The sequence below is a fragment of the Molossus molossus genome, unplaced genomic scaffold, assembly GCF_014108415.1.
Source record: "Molossus molossus isolate mMolMol1 unplaced genomic scaffold, mMolMol1.p scaffold_m16_p_7, whole genome shotgun sequence".
Classification (NCBI taxonomy): Eukaryota; Metazoa; Chordata; class Mammalia; order Chiroptera; family Molossidae; genus Molossus; species Molossus molossus.
The window spans coordinates 8,522,766-8,536,732 of record NW_023425401.1 but is presented as its reverse complement, the minus strand read 5'-3'; the positions used below and the strand labels follow the sequence as shown (position 1 = coordinate 8,536,732).

General features: G+C 48.2%; 1 protein-coding gene across 1 annotated transcript in view; it reads left to right on the top strand.

Annotated features, from left to right (window-relative positions):
• The window catches only part of BMPER (BMP binding endothelial regulator), a 227,661-nt gene that overhangs the window by 138,536 nt on the left and 75,158 nt on the right, over nucleotides 1-13,967 (top strand). Inside the window, exon 12 of the mRNA XM_036247202.1 lies at nucleotides 12,935-13,264. Coding sequence (XP_036103095.1) covers nucleotides 12,935-13,264 — 330 coding nt within the window. The remainder of the gene's footprint in view (nucleotides 1-12,934; nucleotides 13,265-13,967) is intronic.

Genomic DNA, 13,967 nt, shown 5'->3' with positions numbered 1-13,967 from the left:
GAGCCAGGGGAGGGGCCCTTCTGCCGGAGCGAAAAGGGACAGACCAGAAGCCTCCGGATTTCACTGAATGCGGTTCTGGATTTTTATTGCCTGACCCTACAAAAAAAATTATAAAGGCATAATTATATCTTGACTAATCGAAAGTCACCCTCTTTGCTCGAGCTGCGAGGAAGCTAGAAATTAATTTGCAGCTTGCCTCTAACGGCATGCACTTTCGAGCAAGGTGCTTATCCCTGCTTCATCGGACCTGTCTGTCCTTCTGCGCTGCGGATCATGTAGTACGTGTGCCCGTCAGCTCCGTGTGGTCCTTGTTCGGAAGGAGGTGGGAATAAATACTTAGATCCATACGTCCATGCTGACGTAAAAACTGTAAAGCTCACTTTGATGATCTGAAGTAGTTAGATGAGGGTCGCCGGACCGCAGCGGTCCGCATTGTCTGTGTCTAACCCCCAGAATTCCTGCCTTCTTCACTGGGTCAGTCTGTCTGGGTAGTGCTTGGGGCTGTTCAGACCTCCGAAAGGAATGGGGGGAGGAGGTGACATCACGGTGTGGGGCATTGCGTAGGCCCCTGTCTGCAGTAGTCGGGATAACGGTTAATCTACAGTTCGGTGAGTAAGAAGCAGTCATTGAGGCACTGACTAGTTGAGCTCCCCGGCCTGGGACAGCCTTTGTAGGGCTGGTCTGAGCGGGAGATGATGATTCTATCAAAACTGGGAGAGAAAAAAGAATCCAGATCAAACCAGACCTGAAGGGAATGGGAAAAGCATCACTGCGTCCTCCTAACATGGGGCATTCTCTCTTTCTCCTTTACCAACAGAAAAGAATGAAATTTGGTTTGGATGAATTATTTAACACCAAATACTGAAAGCGAGCTAAACAAACTTTATAAGGGCTTTGTGAAAGTGCTATCTCTTGCCAAAGTATGAGCGATAGCCCAGAGTGAGTCCCACTGTGCCCGGACCGGGCGTCATGGGCTCACGAATCAGGTGCCGAGAAGGCCACTGTCCCTCAGGCATGCAGCACCTGGTGTGTGTGAAATGCTGTCTTCCTGTGTGTTGGCAAACAGTGGGCGGGATGTTGACCCGACCACCCAACGGAGACCTGAATCAGATACGTTCTTTGCTGGCAGAATGTCTGTTTTCAGACATGGAAATTATACTTAGAAGCAAACTCTTCACTAATAAGAGAGGTGTGTGTGTGTGTGTGTGTGTGTGTGTAGAGAGAGAGAGAGAGAGAGAGCGAGAAGGAGAGAGGGAGGGAAGAGAACGAGAAAGAATTTAATCTCTTAACCAACTACAAGACCAGAGGCAGCCCCTGGCCGCCCCACCATGGATGCCCAGCCCCAGGTCTCAGAGGTTCATTAAGCTGTGCTGTAGCTGTATTCGTCCCGACCATTAGAATCCCAACCCAAAGGGAAAGTTCACGATTACATAACACAGGGGCGGGGAGGGCTATACCGAGCACAGATGTGCATTTAATTGAAATAACCTCAACTCCACGTTCCACAAGTAACAGGAAATATCAGATTCCAGCAACTCAGGGTGCAAGGAGGCTCACAGTTGCCAGGTGACCTCTTTAAACCCCCCGAGGGGTCGTTCCCAGCTGTGTGCAGCCTGGTGAGCTTGCTGTGTGGAGAGCCCTCGCCTGCCCCACGCACCCACCGCGGGCGCTGCAGAAGCGCCCTGGCTGGCTTTGGCACATCTTCCTGAAGTCTCTGGGCAGCCAGCAGACATCTCCAATTAAAGAGTAGCTGCAGGAGGCGAGTGCAACAAAAATTTAATGAAACAGGGACCTTGGGGCCCATTTTATGAGAAATCTCCCCTGACAGAGGTTCTGCAAATTAGTCGTTCTGTGTTTGAGCAAACTTTCTGGCCTCCGAGACTATAAGCAACTCCAGGTCCCTTAACACCAAGAGTCTATCCTGAACTCGGGAAAGCAAGGAAATTTGAAACCGAAGCTCAAGATGCTTGTATAAGAATTTGTGGTGTTGACTGCGGCCCTGCCAAGGTCGTTGGAAGCTAAGTGGCCACCGCACTTTTTGCCTGAACATCTGGAGTCGGGGTGGTCACTGCTCCCGAGGCCCAACCGGCAGACAGGGGTGGCAAATGAGACCCAACTGTCCCACACGTGGCAGCTGGGAAATCCCACGGGTGGGAGCGTTGGAGGGAAGAGGAGGCGATCTGTTTGTTTTTGTTTTATATGCTATTCCGTCCGAAGGGATATCGTTACTTTAAATTTTCTGGCTATGAATTGGTGTCAAGTTGAAGGAGGAGCCTGAGGTTGTTAAGGGTTGTCTTTTATCCACCGTCTGTTGTTGGTCCCTGCAGGTTGATAGGACTCCATCAGTTCTGGCTGTTTAGTCAATAGTCGTCATCATCATCATCATCATCGTCATTAAATAACAGCAACGGCAATAATTACAGCAGTGGTACAGTAGCAGGAGCTAAGATTTACTTAGCATCTGCCATGTGTCTGGACACTGACGGTGTGGACTCCGTCGTGTCTTGGTTCATTCCCTCAGCCATCTAGGGGCGAGTAGGCCTAGCGGTTAAGAGGGACAGCCCAGGTCAGTGGTGGAGCCTGGATTCCGACCAGGAAGCCTGGCCCCAGGACCCCAGGGGGATTTCTCCCAGAGCCTTCAAGTCATTTCCTTCAGTTTGATAACCGGTTGCAGTTGGGAAGGAGAGAGCAGGTCTGGAGGGCTTGGCCACTCGTGAGGATTAAAGGCCGGAGAAGGACGTTAAGAGAAGTTTCCAATTTAGAAGTTTTCTCCCACCCCACCCTGGAAGAAATGGAGACTAAGTGCCCGGGCTGTCATCTGCCCGGTGACACGGGGACACCTCCTCCATTCGTTCACATGCAGGGACGTATGGTCTGCTCGGCACGCACCGGCCAGTCAAACCGGCCTGGTGGTCCACTCATTTTCCCGGGTGGTTATTTTGTTTCCTCCTGGCCACTCAGGGTCGAGGCATTTCCAGTGGTAAGTGAGGAGCACCCCCAATCTTCTTACTTACAACATGAAGATATGCATAGTTTCAGACTGAAATTAGATGTGTTTACTTTCCACCCGGAGTGAGAAAAGGCAAAGTTGCTGTGCCCTCCTGCTCGTCAGCAGAGCATCAGGGAACCGGGTCACTGAGCAGACCTCGGCTGTGAGGTCACCTCCCGCTCTTAGGTGGGGACACGGACGTGTGCGTTCGCTGCAGTGTTAACTGGGAATCCTGAGATGAGAACCTTTTTTTTTTACTACCTAGTCTAGTATTCATTCTGTCATATCATACAGATTCCCTGGCCCGTTCCTTGGGCAAGTTATTCTTAATACAGTGATACCTCGGTTCTCGAACATAATTCGTTCCAGGAGGACGGTCGAGAACCGAATTGTTCGAGAACCGAAGCAATGAAACCAATAGGAAAGCGGACTCCACAAAGCGTGACTCTCTCTCTGCTCTCACACTGATGACGCAAGCAAGGCGCGCTGGGCCGAATGAACGCCATTCGGCTCAACTCGGAAGTTCGAGTTCCAAATATTTGTTCGGATTCCGAGACAAAAGTTTCTCGAATCCTGATTTGGTCGAAAACCAAGGCGTTCGAGAACCGAGGTATCACTGTATAGCTGCACCATTATTAAGTCACTGAATCATGAATAACGTTCTTGCCTCATTTTAAAAAATAGACTTTGGTCCTGCCGGTGTGGCTCACTGTTTGAGCATCGACCTATGCACCAAGAGGTTGCCAGTTTGATTCCCAGTCAGGGCACATGCCCAGGTTGTGGGCCCGATCACCAGTAGGGGGCGTGCAGGAGGCGGCCAATCGATGTTCTCTCTCATCGATGTTTCTATCTCTCTCTCCCTCTCCCTTACTCTCTCTAAAATCAATAAAGGAAAAAAAATACTTCGTATTTAAAGAGATCTATAAATTCATTAGTGGTCACCTGGTGCATTGAGCCAAGGCCGCTGTCTTGGAGCTGGAGATGGATGCAGGGACCCAGTTTTAACTCGTGACTAATCCCCGAATAGGGCTCCACCTGAAATACAGCTCAGTGAGGACACACACAGAGGATACAGCCCCCAGACCGCGAAACTGAGACGTGCACTTTGTGGGAAACACTGCATAAGAAGTTGCATATTACTTGATGCTGAGCTGAGGCAGATTTATTCTTCTCTGGAGGTCTCATCTCCTATGAGCAAAACAAGCACAACAATTGCTACTCCTGCTGGTACTGAACCGTTCCTGTTCCCAGCGATGATTCATTGAGTGGACACCTGTCAGGCATCGTGATAAACGCTCTCGGTGCGTGGTCGTTCAATCCTCACGGTGACCCATGAAGTAGAAGCTATCGTTATCCCCATTTCACGAAGGAGAGATCTGAGGGGCTGAGAAATGAGAGAGGGTAATACCCTGGCCCAGGAGACTCCAAGCTCCCACGTTTAAGCGCTATTTTATGTCCTCCGTGGGCTACATTTTTATTCGTCTTGGAGATGTGCCTTCAAACGCACGCGAAGTGTGCCAATTTCTTCTCTCTCTCCACGACTGGGGACTTCTGTTCGAAAGCAGTTGTATTTGCTCACCTTTTACAGCCTTATCTAAGTTTATGAGGACGCTTGACCTCTCCAGACTCCCGGTTGCAGTGCCCGAGTTCTAACCTTCCCTGGGAGTTTGGAGAAACGACTCGTGAGCTGCGTTCCACAGTTCCGTTGGGTGTGAGGTTCATATTTATGGGTATTATTACCCTTTTTTTCTCCTCCTCCCAGGCCACGCCACTGCTCCGGGCCTCGGCTCTGCCCTTTCATCCTCTCCTCGGCACACAGATCTCCTGCTTGGGTTTTTTGCCTTTTTATCCTATAAGCTCACAGCCCTGCAAGGTCACTGTCTCATGCTGGTTTCGGATTTATGTGACCGTCGAGGTCCCTAACATGGGACTTCCCGATGAGATGCTAATACGGCAGATGTCAGCTCTCCTGTTGCTGGAGTCCATATCCTTCCTTCCAGTACTGCGTTTGCCTTTTACTAACCGCCGCTGCCTTTGATTCTCCCAGTGCTCAGGGGGAGTTGGGTGGAGGGGGCGCGGCTCTTTCCAGCCCCATCTGGATTCTGACGCCCTCCTTGTCCCAGCTGTGCCGGTTCCGAAGCTTCATGCTATTTCCCATACTTCTGGCTTTTCTCGAGCCTTGCTAATCAGTCATCAAGTCTGGTGGATCTCTTTGTCCTGCTTCTCGAATAAATAATGTGCTTCTCACCGCCTGAGCAGCCAGACCCTGGCCCTGCTGCCTGCCGCTTCGCCCGTCTCTCCGTCCGGCCCCCGCCAGGAGCAGACCTGGCTTGCAGGAGCGCCTCCTCCGGCTTCCTGCCGGCTCCCCCGCGCCGCGTCCCAGGTTTGTTTTATAAAACACTCGTGCTGAGGGAGAGTCATGAGTAATGTTTTCAAAACACGGTTCTGTGATTCCATACATTCGGGAAGTGCTGGGTCGAATCCGCTGCAGCAGGTTCCCTCACTGCAGAACGCGCAGGACCCTTGCAGCCCGTGCAGGGCGAACGCCCAGGGGGCTGGTGGGGAACCGGGAACCCTCCACTCCTTGAGCTACAGAGCTTTGGTTTATTTCTACTCGTTTTGGCAGAGCCGCGGGCGGGATTGATGTCTCGTAGGAAGCACGTTAAGAAACGTGGGTTCTTTGGAATACATTTAAACCTCTCAGGCGGGCGATAAATCTCAGGCCAATTTATTTGGGCAGCTCGGGTTCTCGCCTCCCCAGGCACAGCTCCCCGCTCAGGTCAGACTGGTCTCGGTCTTCTTGTGCTAGTTGTGATTTTTTCCACGTCTGTGACTTGACTCACATTCTTCTGTCGGTCTCGAAGGCTCACGGCATCCTAGCCCCCAATCCACATTTTAGGGTGAACTCAAAATGTTGACAGATCTGTTTTACAGGTATGTTACAGCCTTGCTCAGCCCGGTGTCAGCCAGGAGTGGGTATCTGTTGGCTAGATTTGCATAGAATTTCTAATAATGAAACTAACAGTGACTACTCTCTGAGCATCTGTTATGTTCTCAGCACTGTTGCAAGGTTACCTTGACCTCTATAACCACCTTCAACGCGGTTGTTCTTAGACCCATGTTATAGGGGAACGGACAGGTTTGTAGATCACTGGCCGTGGTTTTGTAGCATTAAGCAGCACGACTGCGATTCCAGCCCAGGACTCTTCAAAGCAGGCAGTGTTTGTAAAGCCCCAAGGGGGCTTTCCAGCGGGAAGCTGGGGCGACGTGGAGAAGTGAAGCTTCTCTCTTCAGCTCGAGCGCCGCTCTCTTCGTGACAAATGACAGTTTTTAGTTTAAAGAAGGCAGCCATCACAAGGTCAGAGCTTAGATGATAAGAGTCGCAAAACGCATCTCCTGTAAGTTTGGGTTAACACGCGGTGGGTCTCCAGCATTCTGGAAGGTACCCCGGAGGACACGGATAAAGAGCTGATGCAAACCCTGCGTGTAGGAGCCTCCAGTGTGCGTGGGGAGATGAACTAGAAATACATTAAAAATGAAAGCCACAGAATGTAGTTTAGAACTAACTCCTAGACAGGGCTTCTTTCACTGAAGTCCGTGGACGCCTAGCTTACTGATCACTGTTGGGACCGGTTGTCTGTGAAACTCTGCGTCTGAGTTTACACTCATGCACTTGGAGGGAAGAGTACCCACACATTTCTGCAGATTCCCAAAGAGCTGCACGGGATGCTGGGGTGTAATTAGAAGCATCGGGTCACAGTGGAGAAGCCACTGGCCTCAGAACCTCAGAGACTGGGCTGGACTCTGTCTTTACTGCTATTGGCTGAGTGACCGGGGCAACACGCAACCTCTCCAATGCATGGTCAGAGAGGTTAATTAAACGCAATGTGCAGAGGAGCCGGGAGGACTAAAGGAGAGGATGAAGATGTGGAAAGCATCCGGCGTGCTACCTGGCAGAGTAGTCACTTCAGACATGTTGCCTTGGTTTTTGCTAAGTCTATTAGTTGCCTATTGCGGCGGTAACAAATTGCCACAAACTTAGTAGCTTAAAACAATGCACAGGTATTATCTTCCAAGTTCTGGAGCCAGACGTCTGAATTGGATCAGAATGGGCCAAAGTCAAGGTGTAAGCAGGGCTGCCCTTCTCCTGGGGCAGAATCTGTGTTCTTGCCTGTCTAGCTTCTCCAGGCCACCGGTGTGTCGTGATTTGAGGCCTCCTTCCATCTTCAGAGCCGTGAAACTCACTCTCCTTCTTCCTCTGACACTTGTAAGGACCCCTTGTGATAACACTGGTTTGGCCTGGGTGATTCAGGAGCCTCTCCCTATCTCCAGGTCAGCGGACCAGCACCTTGAACTCCAGTTACAGCCTCAATTCTTCGTTCTGAGAGCGTGAGTCAATGATTCAGTTAGTTCATCGATTAAGCAAAATTCTGTTGATTACCTGTCATATACCAGCCATTATACTTATCTATTTTAGTAAGTTCAGTGGGAGCAGTTTATTTTTTTCCCCACTAACATATATTATTTAATTAATTAGCTCATTCATTCAACTGATAATTATTGATACCTCATGCATTACCCCAGGCATTGCTGTGTGTAAGGCACAAACAGCTCCATTATATATAAAATCCATGATCTATATCTCAGTACATAGGGCAGCATGCCAGGCACTGAGAAGCATAAACAAAATTTATATATAAGGAGTTGAAGGCCTGGTTTCTATAAGAGTTTAAGGTATTATAACTATTAGCTAGGTTGATGCTCACGCCATGCCCGGCACAGGCCACTTGCCGGAGCGAAGGTAGGAGGCGGGAGGTCGGGCGCAGCTGGCCGGTCCCAGGATGGCAGCCCCGGCTGAGCGCTTGGCTTTATCGCCGATTGAATCTTGAAGGTGGGGACAGTTCCCGTTGCTCTTCTGCTTGGGGTTGGTGAGCCTATGGGATTATAAAAACCATGTAAAACCAAATTTACATTCTTAATAGTCCTACTTAACTTCTTCTTTAAATATTAGTTTCAGGTGCCCACACAGCTTTTTTTAAGAATGAGTTTTTATATGCAGATTTGTAGCTATACCTGGGGATTGTAGGGCCGGTGGAAAGAGGTCTGCTATCCCCTTCCCCTGCACTCACGCAAGAAGGTTAGATTAAGTTCTTGATTTAAGAAGCCAAGGATGGCCCTGGCCGGTTTGGCTCAGCGGTTAGAGCGTCCGCCTGCGGTCCGGAGAGACCCGGGTTCGGTTCCCGCTAAGGGCATGTACCTCGGTCGCAGTTTGTCCCCGTCCCTGGTTGGTCGTGCAGGTGGCAGCCACTCGATGTGTCCCTTTCACATCGATGTTTTCCTCTCTCTCTCTTCCTGTCTCTCCCTCCCACACTGTCTATACAAAAAAATGGAAAAATGTCCTCGGATGAGGATTAAAAAAAATAAAGAATAAAAAAAAAAAAAGCCAAGGATGTAAAATCTTACAGGAATCCAGGTGCCCTGGAGTAAGGCATCTGCTGGCCCTCAGGTCGCCTGGAGCCACAGCTGTCAGGGACACCGGAGCTGGTCCAGAGCCTCCTGTGTGGAGAAGTTCGGGTCACACCCAGCATTGGGCTCACATCCCTTTCGGGAGGAGCCCAGACCCGCCACGTGGGTAGTGTTTCTACTTCTGGCCTTTCCTGGTTCTTGACCCAAACTTGACCTCATCGTGACGACTCTTGCCCACCTGGGGTTCCCAGGAGCCCCGGCACCACCCGGTGGCCCCGGAGTCCAACACGGCCTCTTTCCCGGTGATTTGTGTTGAGAAAGGTGTAAAGTCTTGTTTTTTTTATTTGATACACTTTCTCATGGTTACAACACTTCTCTAGAAATGTACTGAGCTGTGTGGTACGCGGGACAATGCGTCGGGGAGAGTTTTCTCTTTGCAGAAATGATGGACGGAGATGGAAGTTGCTTTCTATGTTTTCAAAGTGGTTTTCTTGACTGGGGAAATCCTGTGGCATGTCCAGCGAAGAGGAAGTAAAATTTTATGTACTGGATGATCTTAACTGTGTTAAAACACGCAAACGCACACACACCCCCAAACTGTAAACGGTGGTTATTTCTTGAAGGCAGAACCATGAATGATCATGTGGTTGTTTTTTCTTCCTGATGCTTTTCTGGTTTTGTTTTGTTGTGTTTTAGGGGAAGGAGGTTGGAGTCCACCCAGTTTCTCTTATTTTCTTCCTCGTAACACGGAGTTGTGTAATTTCCCCTTAATTTTCCTTGACGGATGTTTTGAGAATAATCACTACTCTCAGAAGGAAGGCATTTCATTAGAATAAATATACCCATGGCAGAAATCAGGGTACTTTATGAGGTTAAGAGAAAGCTTTGGATTCTGTTTTCAGAAGCAGCCAGACTCTCTTAAGTCTCATTAAAATATGTAATGTCAAAGCAATATGTTCAAATCCAATATTTAAAATTTTTTAAAGCAAATGTTCTTATTCCAAAAGTATACATAGTCATTATAAATAATTAATGTAAACGTAAAAAATAATATACATACACACAAACAGGAAAGGAAAATAAATGTCACCCATAATTCTGTAACCTAAGAGAGAGAAAATAAAAAAAACAACAGACTCTTTATATTTGGGTTTATATACTTTTTATCTTTTTTCTCCTTTGCCTAAACCCTTGTATATTGAAAGCAAAGCAAAATAAAAATGACATCTGATGGTTTGACATCAAGGACTATGAAAAAATGACCACTAGGGTAAACTTGCATTTTTCTCTCCACCCTCGGACCTACACATATTCAAGGTCAGTTGTACAAGGGTCTGTTTATTTAGCTCCAATGATCACCCCAAGCTTTCCAGAGAATGTGACCAGACATCTGGACACCTTGGATCGCAGCTCATTTCATTGCGTCTCCTGGAAAAAAAAAATTCTATGAGAATACAATGTTCACTTGTGTCCCCTAAGAGTTTCCCTAGCCTTGTTCCTTTTCAGCCAGGCAGGTCTGTGTAACCCTGAAATCCTCACTTTCAGTCAGTCTTAAGTGCACGTATGTGCTGTTCTTGCAAGGACCTGGCACAGGGACCTTGAGGTGCCAGGGACAGGGGCCAACATTTCAAAATTATTTTAGCTCATGCTACAAATGTCCCCACATGCGACACATAATTCTCAGGCATCTTGTGGTCATGAAATTTTGTTGGCCTCTCCTATATTGCTGTTACCCAGAAAAATCCTGATCTCCAAACCCTTCTCCTCCATAAGTTAAGGCCTCTTAGAAAAACAGCTTTCCTGACAGCCCTGACCACACGTGCTTCCCTTGCCTGGTCTCCCTGGATGTTGTCAGTGCTTTCTGCCCAGCTATGAGTCAGCTGGGGTCCCCCAGGGCCACTCAGGACAGTGTACTTTCTGTTGCTTCTTGGAGGATTTGCTTTGTCACATAATTGGCCTTCTTTCCGGGCACCCACATTTTGACTCTTTAAAAAAAAAACACACATGCCAAGAACAAAATCAGAAAAGCATAAGGAAGAAAGAAAAAGTATCACTCATCATTCTGCCACCAAGGAATAGCCGCAGTTTACAATTCTGGCGTGTGGGTTTCTGTGTTTGTTTTGAGACAGTTAAGATGGAAGTCTTTCTTTCCTATTTTTCACTTCACATGGGGTCAGCATTTGCTCAGTCGTGAACATTATTCACCAACTTTTTCAGTGACTAGATAAGTATTCATTTTATGAATTTGCTACCAGGTGCTTAGCTGTTTGTTTAATGTTCGGAGACCATCTGAAGATCTACTTTCTTATAAGGTATCCATGATCAGCAGGCATCGAGAACAGAGGGTGTGTATTGGATTCTTGGTGAATGTTAGCTGTTGCTGTTTTTGTTGACGATCGTTTTGACGCAAATGTGGTCAGAAGGCCCGAAGAAGCTGTGATTGTCCCTGGCTCAGGAGATGGCATCTCAGACTCTAGGCAGAGGGCTTGGGCATTCCCTGCACCTGCCTGCAGCTGAGAGAGAGTCTCTTCTGGAGGACAAGTTCAAATCCAGTAGTACACTGGCCTTTTAAAGCTGAGGTCCATCTGCTACAAGCTCAGATGCTCAAAAGCCTGGATTGATTCCAGTTTTCTTGCTGAGAATATGGAGTTAAGAACTCGAAAGGAGCCCTTCTCTTGAGTCTGGCGCCTCGGGTGGTCAGGTCCTGTGTGACACACGGCAGTATCAGCTCAGAATTATAATTCCCCTGATGTCGCTCAGGGAGTCCCCGACTGTCTTGCCCCCTCCAAATCAGAAAGCACCATTTTTATTCCAGGGAAAGATTCTGTTAGTCAAAATGTGAAGGAAGTGTGTGTTAAGACAATTTTGAAAGTGATCCCATGGAGAAAGGACTGAAAATGCCCCATATGGGGTGATTAGATTGGTGAGAACACCAGGGGGGGGGGGCGTGGGGTCAGAAAGGGGATGGGGTAAAGGTGTAGCAATGAACTTGAGTGAAATTGGAGTCACGTGGAGAATACCCCCAAGAAAAGGATAAGAAACAGAGATGGAAGGTGAATTCAAATATTGCCTCTGACCTGTTAGAGCGTATCCCTCCCGCCTACCGCTTTTACCTTCTCCCCAAAGAGTGCCTTTTATATAGTCTTTCAAGTATGTGTTCATTGAAACCATTGTACGTACCCCATTCTCTTTTTGAGTCTCTATCAAATATTGATAAGGAAAACTAACTAAGAACAATTCATCTGTCAAATTCCAAGTACATGCGATTTATCCGGAGAAACATAACATGGCCATTTGACATGACATGCTACATCACAACATAAAACAACCTTACTCTCCAAACACTTTGGACATTGAAAGCGAATGTTTGCCTTGGGTCCCACTGTCCTCAGAGCTGTTGACACATCTTCTCTCTGTCCTGACTCTTAATTCTCCCCTTAGACATTCAGAGCGATTATGTGACATGCTCACAGTTGTGACCTGTTCTGGTGTTGCCTGGAAATTGTCCTGTTTGTTATGGTTCTTTCATCATTTGGGTTAATTTCTCTAAATGAATTCCTCATTACCTGGCTGTTCGGGCCGCCTTGGAAACAGATAAAAAATATCTTCAGATGGAGAACAGATCAATGTCAAATGTTTTTTCAAAAAATAAATGATATTTAATGTTCTATAAAAATCTGTGAGATACCCTAAAGTGTAGAACTCTACTTGGGTCTCATATGTATTTGAATCAAAGGTATTTTGAAGTGATGAACTCATTGGAATTTGTTAAATTTACTAAATGATGGGTCTTACAATTATATTTTTATCCAACGTTAGATTTTGATACATAGATCAAAATATAGGAACCTTGTATTTCTATAAAACACGTAGAGATTCAACTTTACCAGTACTTGGTTTTTAGTGGTATTAAACATGCATGTTTGTCAATTCTACTTTTTTGTCCTTAGTAAATATATGTGTTAAATATACTACTTTTGCTTAAAATCACGAGTAACATGTAGAATACCATGTTTCCAGATTCTTTGAATTGGTTAAATGGAAATAACACTGTGTTTTGGCTCTATTGTCATTTACATTGCTACCTCTTATTTATTTATGTTTTGTTCTTGTTTATATGGGTTATGGAGTTAGGCCAGTTCTATGTACCAAATTATCTTCCATTTCTCCCTCCCTTATATGAAGAACACAGAAGCATGTCAAGGCTCCAACATAGAGCTTTAAATATGCCTGTTATAAAGAACCTCTAAGTATAAAAAGCACCAGAAATCTTACATGTCCTGGGAGGTTTGGCACAGATTTTTAAAACCACCCACCAACCGAACTTTGTTTTTTGCAAGTTGGTTTTGTAAGTGCCTCTCTGTAAGCCCCCCCTTCCCTGGCGGGTGCCCCTTCGGGGTTTACTGCAGGGACCCCTGGTTTCTCCCCGAATCCTTCGCTCTGTTTATGACCCTGCTTTTGTCTCTCACTCATCCGCAGAGCCCGGCGTTTGCACGGTTTTCGGAGATCCCCACTACAACACTTTTGACGGACGGACATTTAACTTTCAGGGGACGTGTCAGTACGTTTTGACGAAAGACTGCTCCTCCCCTGCCTCGCCCTTCCAGGTGCTGGTGAAGAACGACGCGCGCAGGACGCGCTCCTTCTCCTGGACCAAGTCGGTGGACCTGGTGCTGGGCGCGGGCACCCTCAGCCTGCAGCAGCACCTGGCCGTGCGCTGGAACGGCTCGCGCATCGCGCTGCCCTGGCAGGCGCCGCACTTTCACATCGACCTGGACGGCTACCTCCTGAAAGTGACGACCAAAGCAGGTGGGCTTCCGGGCGCACTGGTGTCCGCGCCCCCGCTCTCTCCAGCGCCCCGCGCTCAGGACCGCGGCTCCGCCTCCTCCTCCGCGGGGAAGCCCGGAGGCAGGTCTCCAGGATGCTCCTGTAGGGCTGGGGCAATCTGCACACCCTCTGCCTTGGTCCCACCCAGTCCCACCAGGCTTGCAACCCCCCACACCCAGTGCCTTTCCAGCCGCATTCCAAAAATAGCAGTCTGCTCTGCAAATAACCTCTTCTCGTGTTGTGCTGCTAATTTTAGGCCACTGATGGCCAGCTTGGAATTGTCAGTGTCTCTCCCAACTCAGCCAGTAATGTGCAGCTTCACATCTGTGACAGTGTTTCCTTGTCAGCATCTGGCCAAGAAGGGGGAGTCCCCCAAAGTAATCCACAGCACGTGTGGGTGTGCGGAGGGAGTGCGAGGCGGCTGTGTGCCCAGCAGCCCCATCCATTCTTGACCCTGGGGCAGGGTGCTCCTGGACTGGGTGGCTAGAACCCTTGGCCCCCACTGAAGGACACTTGGGATGCTTGTTCCGAGAGCTCTTCCCGGGGCCTTGGGCACATGAAGCTGAGCCCCGAGGCCCTGTCTCAGTAGCCCGTGTTGCCTGAGACTGTCTGTTCATTCCAGGACAAGATACATCGTCCAACAGCCAAACTGTTCACGGTTGCCAGGTTACTTCTAGGGGTTCAG